Here is a 20,404-nt window from a genome sequence, read left to right on the forward strand (position 1 = left end):
CGGCCCATCTTGATCAATCTAGGCCCCTGCCACACGGGGGGAAATTGCTGCGGGCAAAGTGCGGCTTTTGAAAGCCGCACCAAAAGAGACATGCGGCGGCAGAATCACACAGATCCCCTGAGCCGCCGTGCAGTTCCTCCCTTGCACAATCAGATGCCGGGGAGAAGCCACTGAAGAAAGAGCGAGGCAGCCGAACTGCGCATGTGTGCGCTTGCGCAGTTCGGCCGGGAGCCTGGATTGCTACCAAAGACGAATGCGCTGGTGATCCCACGGCCGTGCTTGCTGCGGTGTTTCAGGTAAGTCCTGCTCTTTTGCAGATTCTTTTTTGATGCGTGTTTTAGGCTTGAAGGGACGGATCGGGGACGGGTGCACGCCGATTCCCAGATGTTGCGGTGTGCTCGCGCCTGTTTGCTGCGCCCCCGATCCGTCCCTCTCCCGGGCCAAAACCTTCCGTGTGACCGGGGCCCTAGTGTAATAATCTTAAAAACTAGCGATTTATTTTAGCACAATTTTTTGCGAATAAGTATTGACCTTGGAGTCATCGAGAAATTGAACATTCTCTTACCCCCTACCCTAGGCTTGAATAGGGACTTGGATGTCCTCACTCGCCATTGGTGCCAGTGGTCCAGCATGACCCACTCTTTATGGATGTTGGTTGGTTCTCCTTATTGCTTCTACCACTCCTTTCCCCTTGATTTAGATCTGATTGCAGGGCTGTTTTTGGGCAGGAACGCACCCCACTCCTTTCCCCCTGATTTAGATCTGATTGTATGTTTATCCTATTCTCTCCATCTGTGTACTTTGAATGGCGAGAATTCTCTTTGATTGGTTATTGTTTCTAGCTGACCTCTTTTTGCAACCTGTCCCACCATTCTGTTGCCTGTACCTTTAAGAATGAATATTTCCCAAATGGGCGTACATCTGGTGAAGTGGGCTCTGACCCATCAAAACTGATGCTTGAAAGTCTTAAAAGGTTCCCCTGCACTTCTCTAATTATGATGCTTGGATGAAGTTCACACTGGGATTGGAGTTTTTTTTAATCTTCAGTTGCTTTTAGTTATTTTCCATGGCTCCAGGGATTAATGTGGCGTTTTAGTTGTGCTTGTGCATGAGTGGAACATGTCAAGAAACTTTTAAGATTTAGGATCGAATAAACTTGCTTTCTTGTGCACTGCAAAAGTCTTTACCCAGAAGGGTGCTTCGAGCCACTGGCTCACAGGCTGTTGTGTAACCATCCCCCATGTATCCTTGCTGTAAACAAGGAAATTGGGAAGCATCTTTTTTTACTGAGTGGTCACAATGCTGTGTGCATTTGGTGGTTTTGTGAACTGAAGCACAACCACAGTGTTCTCATTATCTGGCTTTTTCAAACTTTCTAACTTCCAGAAAAACCCCAGTTGATCTGTCTGCCCAAGACGCAGATGTGTCATGGAGCTTCTGTGAGCTGCAAGGAACGCTGGAACATGTCCTAGGGAAACGTATACAGTTCAGGTGGGGCACAGCCAGGCCCCTGGTGTCAGTGATATGTACCCAGCCATCTCCAAATAGAAATCTTCCCACATTCATCTTCATTTTTGTGGTTCCTTCTGACTCCCAGAAAGGCTATTCCTAGCCTTGCAGAATTCATGCAGAGGTTCATCTGCATGGGCTGGAGTGACAAGGGTTGTTTTCTCTGGTTGTTTTCTCAGCAGAGCTGCCCTTGCAGAAGAAGGAGGAGCAATTTGACCCCCTTATTCCTCACTGCAACCCCCCCAACCTTCGTGGTCTTTCCCCCATGCAGGTCCTATGATGTTTCCATGAGTCACAAGGGGCTTCAGGAATGGAAAGGAATGCAGGAAAACACTGCATTCCTTGCACCAAGTGGCAGGATGCATGCCAGTGTTCCCTAATGGTCCTCTGCAGCTGGACACTGGGGCAAGAAGAAGATGGGTATTGGGGGGAAACTACTTGTCTGCCATGATGGATGATCCTGTAGAGGGAACTTGAAGTTCTTTTCTATTAAACAGTCAACTGGTGATGGAAAGTGCCATCAAGTTGTAGCTGACTTATGGAAACCTCAAAGGTATTCAAGGCAAGAGATGAACAGGGTTTTTTTTTTGCAGTTGTCTTCTTCTGCATAGCAAGCCTGGGCTTCCTTGGTGGCCTCCCATCCAAGTACTAACCAGGACCAACCCCACTTAGCTTTTGAGATCTAACAGTGACAAGATCAGGCTAGCCTGTGTCATCCAGATCAGGGCAAATAATCAATTAAATAATCAAATCAATTGGTTAAGATGCTGAACTGCAGGCTGTGGAAGGCCGGTAGTTCATCAGTTCAAGACCCGAGTGTGCCGCATGACGGGGTGAGCTCCCATCTCTAGTTCCAGCTCCTGCCAACCTAGCAGTTCGAAAGCAAGAAATTGCAAGTAGATAAATAGGTACCATTTCGGTGGGAAGGTAACAGCGTTCTGTGCGCCTTGGTGTTTAGTCATGCCGGCCACATGACCACGGAAACGTCTTCGGACAGCGCTGGCTCTTCGGCTTTGAAACGGAGATGAGCACCGCAACCCTAGAGTCAGACTCGACTGGCTTTCGAGCAAGGGAACCTTTACCTTTACCAAGACACAGTCCTTAAAACAAATGGCGGATATATTTGTATGTGTCAAGTTAACAACACTGCTTCGTCATTCAAGATTTAGTCTCAGTGGCTACATTGGGGAGGGGGATAGCCCCTCTTTTAGTAGTGTATTATATTGTCTCCAAGAAAGGTAACTAAATCTTCACTAGCCCAGAGTGGATCAATGGTTTAATCTCTGACTCTTTTAATTTCAAATTACTGTGGGACAGGGCTGTAGCCAGTGGTGGGGTGTTGGAGGCGACGCCTCTACCAAATCTGCAACACCCCCCCCACGCAAGAAGACCCTCAAAGTGCCCCCTCGTTCCCATCATGCGACCCAGAGCCAGGCCCTCTTTTAATGGCCGCAGGCCCCTGAGCTGCAAGCCAGAGCTTTCCTCCAGGCGGCCACCCCACATGCTGTGCAGACCCGGCTGGGACATGTCAACAGCAGAACCGGGCCCTGGGAGATGGCAGCCTTGGCATCCCTATGTGTGGCCGGGGGGGGGGGGGGGAGGCCACACCAGGGGCGGCGGGGGGGGGGGGGAGCAGCCACAAGCCCAGTGCTGGTCTTCTGGGCATCTCCCCCCCATTTCGCCTGGCCATGCCCTGTGGGACCAACTGCTGACTTCCCCAACAGGGTGAACTGACCAGCACCAGGCCAGGAAAGCCTGAACGCTCTTCTGGAGGTGCATCAGTTTAATTTAATTAGTAGTGCATATGGGGCACAGTCTTTTATCCTGCAAGACAAGGACAGAACTTACCATGGAAGAAATTTGCTTGTAATAATCCCCTTCCGGCTCCAGTGATCCCAGTCCTGCCTGCTCTCGGAAGCGAAGCTGGCTCAGGTTCCCGCTTCTTGGAAGCATGCCATTCTCTGTATTTTCCCTCATTACCTGTGTTCAATCCGTATTGTATATGGAACAAAAGTCAGCAGATTGGAAGTCCTTGAATTCAAGAGACAGATAAAAACAATGTGGGTTGAAATGTTTCCAACTGCGACACAACCCTCTTTTTCATTGAGGTGATAAGCTTGTATTTGGGCCATACGGCAACAAGAAAAATCACACATGTACTTATTTTAGATATTTATACCCCAGTTTCTCCCACGATGGATTTCACCTATTGAAGCGTTTGTTAAACCCTCTTTATAGACTAAATATGAAAAATGGAAATATCAAGATTTTTTAGATGTAACCAGGAATTTGAGAGTAGAAGATATTTTAAACAATGAAGATACACATATGACTTGATGGGAAAAAAGGCAATTACTATCAAGATGGTCAATTGGCACAAAAAAATGGGTTTTATGAAAAGCAGACTGAACTAGATAAAATATGGACAGGTACTGAAGAAAAATTTATAAAAAAGGCCTATAACTTTTGGCTTGAATGGAAGATGCAAGACGAATGGGTAAAACCCTCAATGATTGCGTGGGCTAGAGACATAGGAAGTAACTTGACTTTTGAACAATGGGAAAAGGTCTGGGAGAAAAATGTAAAATTGGTCAGATCAAGTGCCTTTAAAGAGAACATTATTAAAATGTTCTACAGATGGCACATCTCACCGGTAAGGTTAAATAAATATGACAAGAGAATTGGAAAGAATTGTTGGAAATGTAAATATAGCGATGGAACATATTTCCACTTATGGTGGCTATGTAGTAAGGCCAAAAAATATTGGAATATGGTAAAAGAGATTATTGATGAGATATTGACCAAGAAAGTACCACTATCACCAGAATGCTTTTTATTAAATTTTATCCCGGACACCTTTAAGAAAGATGAAACATACTTAGTGATGCAGATCATTACAGCAGCCAGAATCTCTTATTCTAGTAAGTGGAAAAATGAGGAAACTCCTACTAGAGATGAAGTGATCTCTAAGATACTAGATGTGGCGGAGATGGAGAAATTAACTTTTATTTTACAAGAAAAAGGTTATGAAAACTTTGATAAATACTGGTTAAATTTTTATAGATGGTTAAAGGAAAGAAATTAGCTTAAAGTAGCGGAATTTAGTTGATTGTGTCTGAAATGGATATGAAAGACATATATAAATATATGAAAGCACTTAAAGGTTCTGGCAATTAAGTTATGATAGTGGAATGTATATACTGTGTGAAAAGATGAAACCTATCTGCAACCAGATGTTATGTATCAAAATGGAATTTTCTGTGTTGTTTTTGTTGTTATTTGTTTGTTTTGTTTTTTGTTTTTTCCCCCTTTTTCTCTTGTCAATTTGTCAAATATAAATAAAGAATTTTTTTTAAAAAAAGGCTTCCCAGTGCCATAGCAGAGGGGGGATTCGAACAAGGTTGTTGTTGTTTGTTTGTTTTGTTTTTTGTTTTCCCCCCTTTTTCTCTTGTCAGTTTGTCAAATATAAATAAAGAAAATGTGTTTAAAAAAAGGCTTCCCAGTGCCATAGCAGAGGGGGGATTCGAACCTGGGTCTCCCAGACCCTAGTCTTACACTTTAAGCTCTTAAAACATTATCATGGCACAGTCCTTATGACTTGTCAATTTGTCAAATATAAATAAAGAATTTTTTTTAAAAAAAGGCTTCCCAGTGCCATAGCAGAGGGGGGATTCGAACAAGGGTCTCCCAGATCCTAGTCTTACACTTTAAGCTCTTAAAACATTATCATGGCACAGTCCTTATGACAAGCTGATGAGAACTGTTAACTGTTGAAAACAGTGCTCCCCGTAAACTGTGTAATCTTGTGAGCAAAAATTGTACTTTGTGAGCCTCTGGCATTAAAGTTGTGAGCGAGCTATTTGGCTACTGCATAAATTAGCTTGCTCTGGAGCCATTCTTCCTGAACTAAGACAAACATGTGATAGCCAGAGGCTAAAAAACTGTGAGCTAGCTCACACTGACTCAGCTTAGAGGGAACACTGGTTGAAACACAGGCCTTGGGATCACGTAAGCAAAGGAATCGGTGGGAAGGATGACTAACTCTCCTTCCCCTTGGAGTCTGCAGTCCTCGGGAGGTGACCAAAGGACACATAGAGAACGCCCCTTGGAATGTGTCTGCAAGGGCCAAGTTAACATCATGGGCCAGACGTTAAGCTTGATGGTTTTGGAAAAGCTTGAGGGGGTGATTGGCTCTTAACTTATCAAGAAAATGAAGAAAATAGCCAGGATTATGTTGGAATGTACCAGAGAGGCAGGGAAAGGGCTGCCGAAAGGGATCTGTGATGATTGCCGAGATTTCGAAAGGATTTCAGAAGTTAATCCGGAATTAAATGTCACTAGGAAGCAGATTCTGTGCCTGCAGAGTTCTTGTAATCCTGTATTCTGAAAAGCCCACATGCATGCGGAAAGGTGTCCTTTCTGGTTCCAATGGGTAAAATAAACCCAGGGCTGCTGATGGAGCATGAGGCATGATATGGCCGAGTGGAATGGTAATCTAGCTGTTTGGACTTTGCAAGCAAGGTTCCCCTTTCTCCGTCCCAGTGGAATCTGCAGTACGTTTCCAGTATTCAGTTATTTAATGCAAGAAACAGGCCAGTTGTTGAGTGGGCTTAATTTGATTCTAGCCAGTGATGGTTTGAAATGTGGTGCTGAATATTGGGAGTTTGCAAATGAATTTGCAAATTTAGGATCCAGTGAGATGTTCTGAGAGCTAAAGAGACTTTATTGCCAGACTGCCTCAGAAATCTAGCATAAGGGTTGCCATACTGTGCCTGGCAACCCCCAGGAGAAATGGGGTGGGTGGGGCCTGGTGCATTGATATCGCTTTTGGTAAAAACAGGAAGTGACATCTTTAGACACTCTAGCATTTACAAAAACCTAGATGGTTTTACCATAGAGCTTTTGGTAAATGCTAGAGCATCCACTAATGTGTTTTAATGAGAGCCAGTTTGGTGCAGTGGTTAAGTGTGCGGACTCTAATCTGGGAGAGCCGGGTTTGATTCCCCACTCCTCCACTTGCACCTGCTGATGTGACCTTGGGTCAGTCAGAAGCTCTGGTACAGCTGTCCTTGAAAAAGAGCAGTTTGTGTCAGAGTTCTCTCAGCCCCACCCTCCTCACAGGGTGTCTGTTGTGGGGAGGGGAAGGGAAAGGAGTTTGTAAGCAGCTCTGAGACTCCAAGTGAAGGGCGGGGTATAAATCCAATCTCTTCTTCTCTCTCTTCTTCTTCTTCTTTACTGGAAATGATGTGTGCACTGGCACACACTCCACCCCACCCCCCAAGAAAGAAAGAAAGAAAGAAAGAAAGAAAGAAAGAAAGAAAGAAAGAAAGAAAGAAAGAAAGAAAACAGGGATATCAGGTGGTTTCCCACCATAGCAGGAGTCCTGGCATCTCTGTCACCAGCCAACCCCCAGAATCTAACAGCCTTTTAGAAGAAGGCAGTAATGACTGCCAGGGACTTGGATCTGTGTTCAGCTTCCTAGCAATTTCTGCTCTAGCTCTTTTTAAAAAGCAAGTTCCTAGCCCCTATGATTGATTGCAAAGGTCAGCTGGAAGGAGTATAGGCAAGGCCTACTTAAATCTCTGAAGCCAGAAAAACATCTGAAAACATATCCAGTGGCTGACAGCAAGACGTCAGTACCCTCTCTGGCTTCTCCTTGTCCGTTCCTGTAACTTGGGAAAGCCAGGAATGATTTGTTCAAAATAAGAGTGTGCAACTTTTGTTTAATCTACATAGCATATCCATATTGCAGAGCTTTCCTTTCTCCCCCTCTCCTGAAGCACACAGCATTTTGACTGTTTTATCAACTTACGAATGCAAGTGACCCATTTGCATGCCTAAGGTGCCGTGCCTTTTCACCGTAAACTTGTTTAATTAGTCTGACTGTGTAACTCTGATTTTATAAATCATCATGAGATTGCTTGGGGATATTGTTCCAGATCTCCTAGCCTTATTGCTCTGCTGCAGATATGTTTTGTAAAGATTCATAGGTGTCAAAGCTGGCAGAACTCCCCCCTCCCCCAAGGAAGCCCATAAATCCTGGCTAAATAAAGAAAGGGGAAAATGTGAAACCTTTACCAAATGCTGGATGTTGCATGTGGATTGGTGTTTGAAGCTGGTCATGAAACTGAGGAATGCTAGGAAAGGCAGATAGCTTTGATTATTTAGCTCTTTGTGGGTAAGAGTGTGTGTACCAGGGCTCTTTTTGTAGAAAAAGCCCAGCAGGAACTCATTAGCATAATAGGCCACACCCAACAGCAGAAACTCATTAGCATATTAAGCCACACCCCTGACAGCACAGCTCATTAGCACATTAGGTCGCACCCCCATGTTACCAGAAGTGTGGTCATCCAACCACACCCACCTTTTGCTTCTTATTCTGTTTACCTTGTTTGTTGTCAAAACCCAGGGCTTTTTTTGTAGCAGGAACTCCTTTGCATGTTAGGCCACACACCCCTAATGTAGCCAATCCTAATGAGTTTCTGCTGTTGGGTGTGGCCTGTTATGCTAATGAGTTCCTGCTGGGCGTGGCCAACTCGGGAGGCAGCCGGAACGCCGTTCCTGCGCGTTCCTGCCCAAAAATAGCCCTGGTGTATGCTTCTGGGTTACACAGGTCCCGTCATCAAATAGAAACTATTTTGTCTTTCTTGGGTTGTGTCTGGGTGTATTTTGAGCTCACGTTTGGGGACCTCTGACTTTGCCCCCATTTTTTGAGGGGGAGAAGTAGTCTTGTCTCTTTAATGAAAAATTTTTAATACCTCGTTTTTACAAAGGGGTATCATGTCTGCAGAGAATGGGTGTGTGTGTGGGGGGGTGGCATGCTGAGCTCCCTGAGGCTGGCCCTCTGTGAAGTTATGCATCCGCTTGAGGCATCCAATAAGAGATCCAGATCAGGCTGCTGGCTTCTCGTGCAGTCTGCCCTGGGGACTAGCACATCCAGGGTTCTTCTTACATTCTCATAGGCATCCGTTCAGGGTTTTAGAGCTCTCTTGCTGGTAAAGTTGCTTTGTGTGCACTATTTTTTTCCCTTTTGCTATTATAATGTTTGGTAGAAGGCATCTAGCCTAGTGGCTCCCCCCAAATAATTTGTTTAAATGGAAGAGTGCTTGATTCCATGAGTCGTCCCCCCCACCTGCCATCAGAAGTGGATGCAGCCAATGTTCCCTCTAAGCTGAGTTAGTGTGAGCTAGCTCACACTAACTCAGCTTAGAGGGAACATTGGATACAGCCCAAACTTGGGGTCAGTGAGAACTTGACCTAGGTGTGAAGTTACCTGTGGGTGGGCTTTTAGGCAAAAGGTTGCATAAAGATAGAGTTGCCAGCCTCGGGGGGCGGGGGCGGGCTGGGGGCTGGGGATCTCCCTGAATTCCAGATGATCTCCAGGTGATGGAGATCAAACCTGGATCTGGCAACCCAACATAGAGAACAAGCGCAAAGGTTAACGGCTTCTTGGTTTTTTGGCTTTTGACACACCAGGCATGTGACCCAGGAAGTCTATAGAGATGATATTGGTCTTAACCTGAGGTCCCTTTGGATTTCTTCCCAGAGAACGTTCCCCGGGAGACGTTGATGCACTTTGCAGTGAGGCTGGGTCTTCTGCGTTTGACGTGGTTCCTCTTACAGCAGCCCGGGGGGAGAGGAGCGGTCAGCGTCCCCAACAGCGAAGGAGCCACGCCTGTCAGCCTGGCCTTGGAGAGGGGCCATCACAAGCTACATCAGCTGCTGACACAGTAAGGATGGACTTTAGATACGGACTGGGCCTCCTCACGCCTGCACTCGCTCTGACCTTTGGCTTTCACTGCAGTTAAGGGTTATTCTGCACTGACCCTCACCTGAGCTTTTAAAGTGGAGATGCTGAGGACTGGGCCCAGGGCCTTCTGCAGGCCGAGCACAGAGAGCCATGGCCTGTTTCTTTTTTTTTCTTTTTCAAATAAGTGTTTTTTATTATTTTGAACAATATATACAACAGTACATTCATAACACATATTAACACCATGCAATAATCAACATTCTCAACCCTTAAGAGCCTTTTAAAAATATAACAGATATTTGTAATAAGAGTTGTTTGGAATCACTTCTTCTTCTGCAAGATAGTATCTTCTTCGTGGTCTCTGTGCATCACACCCTTGGGAATATACTGCGCCTGCGCTGACCTTCTCGGTACCGGTAGCTAGCAAAAGGGATTTTCGTGCCTCTCCCGGGTCACGCGCCGGCTCCACTGCGCATGACCAAGGAGGGGCACGCAGATCCCGCCAGTTCTTTTCTGACCGCCGCGCTGGTAGGACGCCTTCTGCTTCGGTCTGTTAAGTACCTAACTTTCTGCTAAACTTGCGTTTAGTTAGTTTGTCATGCGCAGTGGAGCCGGCGCGTGACCTGGGAGAGGCGCGAAAATCCCTTTTGCTAGCTACCGGTACCGAGAAGGTCAGCGCAGGCGCAGTATATTCCCAAGGGTGTGAATGCACAGATGACCACTCGAAGATCACCAGTTACAGGTAAGCAACCTGTCTTTACTGCTGGGAACCAAGTTGCTTGAAAATCTTTTTGGTGAGAGACAATTTTACCATATACAAAGTGTTCCCAGATTTTGTTTTGCCAATATTGGAGAGTAGGTTGATTTTTGTTTTTCCAATATTGGGCTAATGTTCTTCTGCCTTCTACTGAGTCACTCCTGATCTGTCCCGATCAAAGCCAGTGTGGTGCAGTGGTTATAGTAGGGTATAGGAGACCTGGGTTTGAATCCCTCCTCCACCATGGAACCTGAGGCCAGTCATGCACGCTCAGCCTCATCTACCTCAGAGGAGGCTTGCGAGGTCCCCCGCTTTTGCACCCACAAATGTCCCCGAATGCGACATATTGACGTCACCCACAAGTGTCGGCATTGCATCACTGACGTCGGGGGGTGGGTGGGTGGGTGACACGCTAGTTTTTGGGCAAAACTCTATGGTGAAATTGGTCTCAAACCATAGAGTTTTTGCCCAGAAACTAGAGTGTCACCCCCTGATGTCGGCAATGTGATTACGTCACTTCCGTGTGATGCCATTGCGGCGCGCACGGCAGAAGATCCCAGGATGGACCCTGGAGCCTCCCAACGGCAGCCAGGTAAGACCCTGCAACCCCTGCCTCACACGGTTGTGGTGAAAATAAACATGGAGATTGTTGCCAGCCACCTTGGGTCCCCATTGGGAAGAAGAGTGGAGAATAAATGAAGTAAAGTAAAAACATGATCGGAATGATCTATTCTGACTTGGCAGTGGCTCCCCAGGGCCTCAGGAAGAGGTCTTTCCCATTCCCACCTACTGGATCCTTTCAACGGGAGATGCTGAGGACTGAACCTGGAACCTTCTGCTTGAAAAGCAGGGCCTCTGCCCAGTGAGCCACAGCCCCTGTTCCTTAGGGGGGACCCTGCTGTGTCTCTGTGTTAAATCATCAGATCGCACCAGAGTGTGAGATGTGGTAGAATCCCATGCCTTCAGCAGGGGCTGACTAGAAACCGGGAAAGCCAGAACAGTGACTCATGCAGGGTTCCAGCAGGCAAACTGCTCTGTGACGCTTGCGGGCAACTTTAGTTTGGGAACTCTCGTGGCATATAGGGAAATCATTCTGGAATGATGGTTCCATCAGGGCTGCGGCCCAGCTGTAAGTAGAAGTGTCCACTGGGAGCAACCCTCATCTCCCAGGCAAGCAACAAGCTTCTTTTGCCCCTCTGACTTCCCCTCTGTTCCGCTTGAAAATTGGTCTGCCAAATGCTGTCTCCATAAGCTGCTTAAACTGCTTAGTTTAAGTGCCTGTAATCTCTTTGCGTCTAATCATGACCCTGGCAGCATTAAGGAAATGCTAAGGGATAAATGGGCCCATAAGGAATACCTTTCCCTCTTCACACACACACACTCTCTCTCTATTTTTGAGCACATTTAAATCCTTGGGGATCTGTGTTCAAGGTTAGGGTTGTTCATTTGAGGAATGAGGCCTGTGATCTGTTAGATGTTTTATCTCTAGTTTCTGCCAATGAAATAGGTTTTTAGGCCATACCTAGGACCTGGCAAAAGGTGGGCCACCTGTTTCTCATAGGCTGAGAACAGCCCATATTCATTTTCTCTCTTTCATAGAATCATAGAGTTGGAAGGGGCCTCCAGGGTCATCTAGTCCAACCCCCTGCACAATGCAGGAAATTCACAAATACCTCCCCCCTCCACACCCCCAGTGACCCCTGCTCCGTGCCCAGAAGAGGGCAAAAACAACAACAACAACAAAGCTCTCCAGGATCCCTGGCCAAACTGGCCTGGAGAACAATTGCTTCTTGAACCCAAAGTGGCGATCAGCATTTCCCTGGGCAGGTGAGAAAGGGCCACAAGAACTAAGCACTGACGCGGCCCTTCCTGCCCTCCCTTCTCGTGATCTTCCTAAGTTCACACAATCAGCATTGCTGTCGGGTGGCTATCTAGCCTCTATTTGAAAACCTCCAAAGGAGGAGAGGCCACCACCTCCTGAGGCAGCCTGTTCCTCTCTCTGTCTTTTTCTCTGTTCAGAAGTTATAGATCAGCTCACAGCAGGGCAAGTTAAAGCAGTGTGTTGTGTCAGAGATGGAACATGGCTGTCAAGCTCAGTCTGACCCAGATCCAGTAAACAAAAGAGGAACATTCCAATTCCATTAGACCAGTGGTGATCTGTGAGTGGAATGGATTCTCTGGCTATCAGCCAAGCCTTGATTTTACGTATTCAGCAACTGGCAAAGACTTGCCTGGTCCCCAGCATGTAGGTGTGGCCTCAGCATTCCTGAATATTCTTCTGCACACGTGTGTGTGTGTGTGTGTAAAACCACAGAACTCCCTGCATGCAGAAATCTAGCAGGCCATGATGCCATGCCAAGCCATTTTCCTGACATGGTGTTTTTTGTATGTGTAAGGAGGTTTGTTCATGGGGATGTTCCCTCTAAGCTGTGGAGTCTCGTGAGCAAAAATTCTACTTTGTGAGCTCCTGGCATTAAAGTTGTGAGCAAGCAATTTGGCTCCTACATCAATTAGTTGGCTCTGGAGCCATCCACCCTGAGCTAAGACAAAAATATGTGAGCTGGAGGCTAAAAAACTGTGAGCTAGCTCGCACTAACTCAGCTTAGCGGGAACACTGATGGGCAAGAAAAGCCCCATTCTGCTTCACAGAATGTGTTGCAACACAGGACATTTCAGGGGTGGGAAACTCCTCCTCAACTCCTGGGGGGGGGCTTCCCCAGCAATTAATGCCCCCCCCCCCCACCCCCCCTGCCCCCCCCCCCCCCGGGGGCCTGGTCCCAACACTGTATTTATTTATGAAAGTTTTAGAGAGGGCACTTCTGACAAGTGAGCACAGAGGATGTGGGCTTGAAAAAGGCTTCAAATGTGTGATATCCCCCCCCCCCTTCATTTCAGGGAAGCAGCCAGTGAACCGGATTCCTGGAGTACCTTGTCTCACACAGTGCTTTCTGAAGAGTACTCCGTGAAGTACCACCGGGGCCTGGACATCTACACTTTGACGGCTGAAGTGAAACGAGGAACTGGGTCTGGCATGGAGAACAACATAAGCTGTCTCCAAACCTTTATTCAGAGCTGCCAACACACGGTGAGGGAAGGGCTTGTCTCCATGCGCCTTTTGCCTGTGACTGTTTATTTATTTATTTAATTTTTTTATTATTTCGATTTCTATCCTGCCCTCCCCGATGGCTCAGGGCGGCTAACAGGGCATAATGCCAGATAAAACAATAAAACAATATAAAATGTTAAATTACACATAGACAATTAACAAACAGTTAAACAGCATCCTAAAACAATTTTGGTGCTCCTCTATTCGATTCCAGATGTTAAGATTTTTAAAAGCAAGATGGCGTTCTCAGTAGTATAGCTAGACAACTATGGCAGTGCATATCCCACTGCCCTACCGTCCCCTAAAAGACGTCCCGTTCCCTCCAATGATGCCCACATCAAGATGGCAATATGCGGAAATCATAGGGCGTTGGTGGAACAGTGATGGTGGCGGCTCCTATTCAAAAGCCTGGCGGAAGAGCTCCGTCTTGCAGGCCCTGGGAGCTCATTCCACCAGATATGAGCCGCCACCGAAAATGCCCTAGCCCTGGTCATCGCAAGTCTAGTGGTCCTGGGGCCTGGAACATCCAGGAGATTTTGATTCCCCGACTGAAGTGCCCTTGGGGGAACATGTGGGGAAAGGCGGTCCCTTAGGTAGGCTGGTCCCTGGCCATATAGTTTCTCTCCCCTTGCCCTCTTTTGGGAAGTGGGAAATGGGTTGCAGCGGAATGGTTTTGAGAGTCGAGGCCTTGGGAGATCTGGTGGGCCCTAGCGAACACCCAGGACATGGACTCTAAAGGTGGCGCCAGCGTGGGGCATGTTGGTGGACCAAAACTCGGGAAGACCCATGTTTGAATCTCCATTCTGTGGTGAAGACTGCTGTGTTTGTTTATTTAGGTATTTGTGTGTCACTTTTGGAGCTGTGGTGGCTCAAGTGGCTAAGATGCTGAACTGCAGGCTGTGGAAGGTCAGTAGTTCAGCAGTTCGAGACCCGAATGTGCCGCATGACGGAGTGAGCTCTCGTCTCTAGTTCCAGCTCCTGCCAACCTAGCAGTTCGAAAGCAAGACATTGCAAGTAGATAAATAGGGACCACTTCATTGGGAAGGGAACAGCGTTCCGTGCGCCTTGGTGTTTAGTCATGCCGGCCACATGACCACGGGGAAGTCTTTGGACAGCGCTGGCTCTTCGGCTTTGAAATGGAGATGAGCACCGCAACCCTAGAGTCGGACTTGACTGGCTTTCGAGCAAGGGAACCTTTACCTTATGTCACTTTACTCACAAGGGCCAAAGCAATTTACAGCATCTTCCCTTCCTCCTCACCTCGATCCTCACAATAACAACTCTGTGAGGTAGGTTAGGCTGACAGAGTGACTGGCCCAATTTCCCCTAGCGAGCATCCACGGCAGGGTGGATTTTCAAACCTGGGTCTCCCGGGTGCTTAGTCGGAGCTTTGAAACATTGCCCTGTGCAGGTTGTCAAGGGTGATCCTGGGCCAGCCGCTCGCTTATTTTGCAGGGTAGTTGCAAAGCTAAAATGGAGGAAGAGAGAACTGTGTTCAGCATCTTTGAGGGAAAGGTGGGGTAAAAAAAATGTAGGTAGTTGGAGTTAGCTGAAGATATTTAGTGGCACAAGAAAGAAATTTGTTGTTTCTTTTCCCCTTCCCTGGATAATGTAACCTAATAACCCAAAACTTGCTGTGATTTCCTGGAGATGCAATCCAAATAGTGCTTGCCAAGTCCCCTCTTCCCAGTTAAATCAGCTTTCCAGACACCTGAAGCAGCCTTATACTGACTCAGATTGTTGGCCCATCAAGGTCAATATTGTCTGCTCAGAGTAGCAGCAGCTCTCCACGGTCTCAGGCTGAGGTCTTTCGCAGCACCTGCTGCAAGGTCGTTTCAGCTGGAGATGCTGGGGATTGAACATGGGACCTTCTGCATGCCAAGCAGATGCTCTGCCACTGAGCCATGGGCCCTCCCCAGACACTTCAAATCCACCACCATCCTAAGTCTAGAAGCAGATGTAGCTCTAGTGAGGACATATGGGTGCAGATAGACACTCTGGGTTGCAATCCTAGACAACAGCTTGTGTTTGCGTGTGAATGGGATGAGAGAATGGGGGATTGGAGACTGGAAGATCAGCTGCAAAAATATCTTCGAACCGACCTCCACTTGTTTTATTTTTTTTTATCAATTAAATAATAATTTTTATTGAAAAACAGTAGGGATACAGTGAACAGTAAAATCGAACAACAAACAACAAAGCTGCATTCATTGAGTAATCCATATCATGAGGTTAACACTTAAAAGGTAAAGGTTCCCTTGCTGGAAAGCCAGTCGAATCCGACTCTAGGGTTGCGGTGCTCATCTCCGTTTCCAAGCCGAAGAGCCAGCGCTGTCCGAAGACGTTTCCGTGGTCATGTGGCCGGCATGACTAAACACCAAGGCGCACAGAACGTTGTTACCTTCCCACCAAAGTGGTACCTATTTATCTCCTTGCAATTTCTTGCTTTCGAACTGCTAGGTTGGCAGGAGCTGGAACTAGAGACGGGAGCTCACTCCGTCATGCGGCACCCGGGTCTTGAACTGCTGAACTACTGACCTTCCACAGCCTGCAGTTCAGCGCTTTAACCGCTTGAGCCACCGCAGCTCGGGTTAACACTTAGTATTATACTAATCATTGAATTGCCATTACTGAGCTGAAATTAGCTAAAATATCAGAGTCCAGCGGTCCCTTATGCTTAAGTCTCCATTTCAGGAATGTGGTCCGTTTATTCATTGCATACAACTCATTAACTTGCAACTTTGAGCTTTGGATGTCATCGGAGATTTTCTGTATGATAAAGTAGCCCCACAGTTTTGTATACCAAAGATGAATCGTAGGCGGACTTTCTTCTTTCCACTTTGTCGCTATTATATTCTCTGCTGCCGTGACCATAGTCACAATCAGATCTTTTTTGACTTTAGAGGTTTTGATGGTTTCCCCATAAATTCAATAGGATCATCTCAGGTTTTAGCGGTATTGCGATATTTGTTATCTGGGTGATTTCTGAGATTATTTGTTCCCGGAACAACTTGATTGCCTTGCACGTCCACCAGTTGTGGAAAAAAGTTTCCTTCTGGCCGCAGTGCTTCCAACAGTTGGAAGATGCTGATGAGGTGCAATGGGATAGTTTAGCTGGCGTTAAATGCCACCTGGACACAACTTTATATGTTTGAAAGTGTAGTGGGATCATACCAAAAATGTATGGAAAAGAAATGCTAGGCGTTTAGCTCCACCTTTGAACATATTGACATTGTTCACCGGTCAAAGCTGGTTTGAACCAGGGCTAGGGAAAAAAGCATTTCTGCGCTGGAAACAAATGAGGATTAATTGATTTATAGATATAACTAGAAATGATGCCCGTTGCGGAAATAAATACAACGGGATCTAGAAAGAGGCTCTGGGAGAGTGCTCTGGCTTTGGGCAAACAGTGTCAGTTTCCTGTGGCCACCTCAGCAGGGTTTAATGACGGAGTCCACTGTTTTCTCCAGGGGGACTGATCTCTGCTACCTGAAGAGCATTTGTATGTTTGAGTTATCTGTAGCCCTCACCTGGAGAGTGGTAACCATTGTTACCCATTCTCCTCTCCCCTTTGAGGTATGTTATGCAACTGAAAATCCCAACTGCCTTGCGGGGGGGGGGGTTTGAGGTGTGGAATGCACTGAAGTCCAATCAGCTTCCAGGCCACTGTGTGTGACAAGAGTGTTGGACTGGATGGGCCATTGGCCTGATCCAACACTGGCTTCTCTTATGTTCTTATAGGAACTCTCTGGGGCAAGGGATGAACTGTATTCCTGGTGCTTGGGGAGGGGGCAACAGTGGGAGGGCTTCTAATGTCCTGGCCCCACTGCTGGACCTCCTGATGGCACCTGGTATTTCTGGCCACTGTGTGATACAGAGTGTTGGACTGGATGGGCCACTGGCCTGATCCAACACTGGCGTCTCTTATGTTCTTATGTTCTTATTAACCAGGGCTAGGGAAAAAAGCATTTCTGCGCTGGAAACGAATGAGGATTAATTGATTTATAGATATAATACCAAAGGGCAGCCTACTTGCAAAGAGTGACCTTGCTCAGAGGTGCAACCACACCCTGCCATGGTATGAATACTTCCAGGTCAGTAGCTTGTTAGCTACTCACAAATTCAGACCCCCCGTACTAATGGGCCTGACTGACTTTGAAAAATTACTGTATCAGGAAGATGGCCTAATTTCTAAGATTTATAATATTTTATTGAAAACAGAACACCCAAATTGTCACTTCTATCAAGGTGCTTGGCACAGAGATTTAGGTAAGGAGCTATCGCAGGACCAGTGGCATAAAATACGGAATGTCCTGGCATATACTTCCAAAGTGATCCCAGTCCACTTGTTGATGCATTTTCACCAGCAGGTGCACACTTCTGCAGGTACAGACCTGAGGGTCTGAAGGGTGTCTGGGCAACCCTTTAGTGGGCAACTCAGCCTCCAGACAGATTAGGTAAAATGAAATTTCGGCAGCTCTATGAAGGAGAGGCCCATCTGTGGTTAAGAGAGAGGTCCAAGCGGTTCATATTTCAGCAGGTGCTCATGCCTCACTTACTAAAGCAGCGTAGGAGATACAAATGCATGTTGTGTGTGTTCCTTTATTTTATTTTTTTTAAAGTCCATTTTAAAACATTGCTTGGCACTCCAGCTGGCTGTCAGTTGCTGGTAAAACATGGCCAAATGCCTCTCTCTCTCCCCCCTGCCCTTTCCTTACGGGTACAACGGAAGCGCTATGTTTAGATGACCCTCATTCGAGGCCTGGTTTGCTTCACTTCTAATCAGATTTGAACGTGGACCCGGGCCTTGCAATTACTTTAATTTCAGTTCATGTAGGGTCAGTGGAGAGGCTGTCGGTCTCCTCTGGAAGAGGGTCTGTTCTTTGCAGCCTCTGGCCGCCAAGCGACTTCACTGAAAGGGTGGAGAGAGGTCCCATTTTGCTTCTCTCTCTCTCTCTCTCTGTGCTGTTTTCCCTCCCCCCCCATTCCTGAAACACTTGCTTGTTCCAGAACAAGTGTCCCTTCTGTCTGGTCTGCTTACCCTGCTGGCTGGGAGCCAGCCCAAGTGCCTCTCTTCCTCTGTCTGCTCTTTGCTGCACCCTTATCAGGCAGCTGAGGCTCCATTGGAATGGGCCCACTTGTGCAGATATTTAAGGAAAAACACAGCTCTTCATGCCAAGTAGCACAGCATATTCCAGAAAAGACGCGAGGACAGGTTTGTGAAGCCAGTTGGCTCTGCGGGTGGATGCCAAGTGTACCCCAAACACAGAACTGAGGAGCTGAGTGTCACTCACATTCAATATCCTGAGAATCTCTACTTGGAGATTTCTAGTCCTCAGGATTTTGCAGAAGTAAGCTTGAAAGGAGGAGTGGGCTGTACTTGATGAAAGCAGAAACTGAGCTGTGTGTGTGTGTATGTCCTTCCCCATAGGAGCAGCACTGCTGGGTCAGACCAAAGGCCCCACTAGTCCAGTTTGAATAAAATAAAATGGCTGCCTGTTTCCACCTGTGTGTGTGTGTGTCCTTCCCCATAGGAGCAGCACCGCTGGGTCAGACCAAAGGCCCAACTAGTCCGGTTCGAATAAAATAAAATGGCTGCCTGTTTCCACCAGATGCCTCTGGGACAGGCTGCAAGCAGGTTGCCAAGGGGACTGCCCTTTTCTGGTGGCCCTCAGTATGTGTTGATCATTCAGAGCCATCCTGCCCCTGAAGACGGAGGTTCCAGTTAGCTACCAAGGCTGGCATTTTGTAGGCGGATCAAGGCCAATGTTCCCTCTAAGCTGTGGAGTCCCATGAGCCAAAATTCTACTTTGTGAGCAACTGGCATTAAAGTTGTGAGCGGGCGACTTGGCTACTGCCTAAATTAGTTTGCTCTGGAGCCCTCCTTCCTGAGCGAAGACAAAAATGCGTGAGCCGGAGGCTAAAAAACTGTGAGCTGGCTCACGCTAACCCAGCTTAGAGGGAGCACTGATCAAGACTCCTTTTAAGAAGGACGGTCGCTATTGCCCCGTCTTGTGGCAGGGCACCCATAAGCTAATGACATATTACAGGAAGAAATAGGGTTGCCAGGTCACACCTTTGCTGTAGCCGGTGGGGGTGGGGGTGGGCTCCTTTATGCGCGTGGCGTGATGACATCACTGGTAGTGACATCATCATGCTGGGGTCATTGCACAGTGACACTCTAGCATTCGGGGCAAATGCTAGATCATCGCCGTGCAATGGCCCCCACGTGACAACATCACTACTGGGTGGGGCTTCCCCTGCCAGCCAGGTGTCCGGCGACGGATTTGGGCCCCAGAATCAGGGGATCCCCTGGCCCCACCGGGGGGGACGGCAACCCTAGGAAGAAACATTCTCTTTGTTCATTTAGATATCGATACCCCGCTTTTCTGCTCAGTGGGGACCCAAAGCAGCTTAACAACATCAGGAGGTCTGGACTGTGGTGTCACCAATGCATGGATTATATCCAGTTCAGCCTTTCTTTGCAACATAATGCCAAGGATGCTATTTTTCCCCCCACGTTTATTTTTCATATTTTCAATTTAGTTACAACCATTTCAGTATCTCAGATTACACAGATTTTTAGAGTCATTACATCAAGTTACATGCCTTATGTTCATTATAGTTCGTTCCACTTTTCTTTTTCTTACTCTACTTTTACATGTTTTATCCAATTGTAAACCCTTAACCATCTTTTATTCTGTATTTTTTGGTCTTTATTCTGGAGTATTAAACTCAAATTATTCATTTGCGCTAATTTAAGAAGTTTAGCTATTAGATCCTCTTTCGAGGGAATTTTGTCCGTTTTCCAATTTTTAGCCACTAGTATTCTTGCAGCTGTTATGATATATACTAATAAATATACATCTTGCTTGACATAACCTTTTGGAATTATATTCAATAGATAAATTTCAGGTGCTAACAAAACATCTAGGTTTAGTATCTCTAAAATAACATTATGTACCATTTTCCAGTATTTTTGCATTTTACTACAATTCTACCACATGGATGCTATTGATGCTCTGAGCCAGCAGTTGAAGGTAGTGATGGGTTGGATGAGGAGAGCAAACTGAAACGTAATCCTAACGAAACAATGTTTGAGTCCAGTGGCACCTTTAAGAGAGCCAGTTTGGTGTCGTGGCTAAGTGCGCGGACTCTAATCTGGGAGAACCGGGTTTGATTTCCCACTCCTCCACTCGCACCTGGCTGGATGACCTTGGGTCAGTCACAAGCTCTGGCACAGCTGTCCTTGAAAAAGAGCAGTTTCTGTCAAGAGTTCTCT

At 46.8% G+C, this 20,404-nt stretch overlaps 1 protein-coding gene across 1 annotated transcript in view; it reads left to right on the forward strand.

Annotated features, from left to right (window-relative positions):
- Window positions 1-20,404, forward strand: part of LOC107116551 (A-kinase anchor protein 13-like) — a gene marked incomplete at its 5' end in the record, with an annotated part of 206,382 nt that overhangs the window by 27,471 nt on the left and 158,507 nt on the right. The window contains 2 exons of the mRNA XM_015418487.1: window positions 9,056-9,239; window positions 12,912-13,101. Coding sequence (XP_015273973.1) covers window positions 9,056-9,239; window positions 12,912-13,101 — 374 coding nt within the window. The remainder of the gene's footprint in view (window positions 1-9,055; window positions 9,240-12,911; window positions 13,102-20,404) is intronic.

The sequence above is a fragment of the Gekko japonicus genome, unplaced genomic scaffold (assembly GCF_001447785.1).
Source record: "Gekko japonicus isolate JY-2015 unplaced genomic scaffold, Gekko_japonicus_V1.1 scaffold224, whole genome shotgun sequence".
Lineage (NCBI taxonomy): Eukaryota > Metazoa > Chordata > Lepidosauria > Squamata > Gekkonidae > Gekko > Gekko japonicus.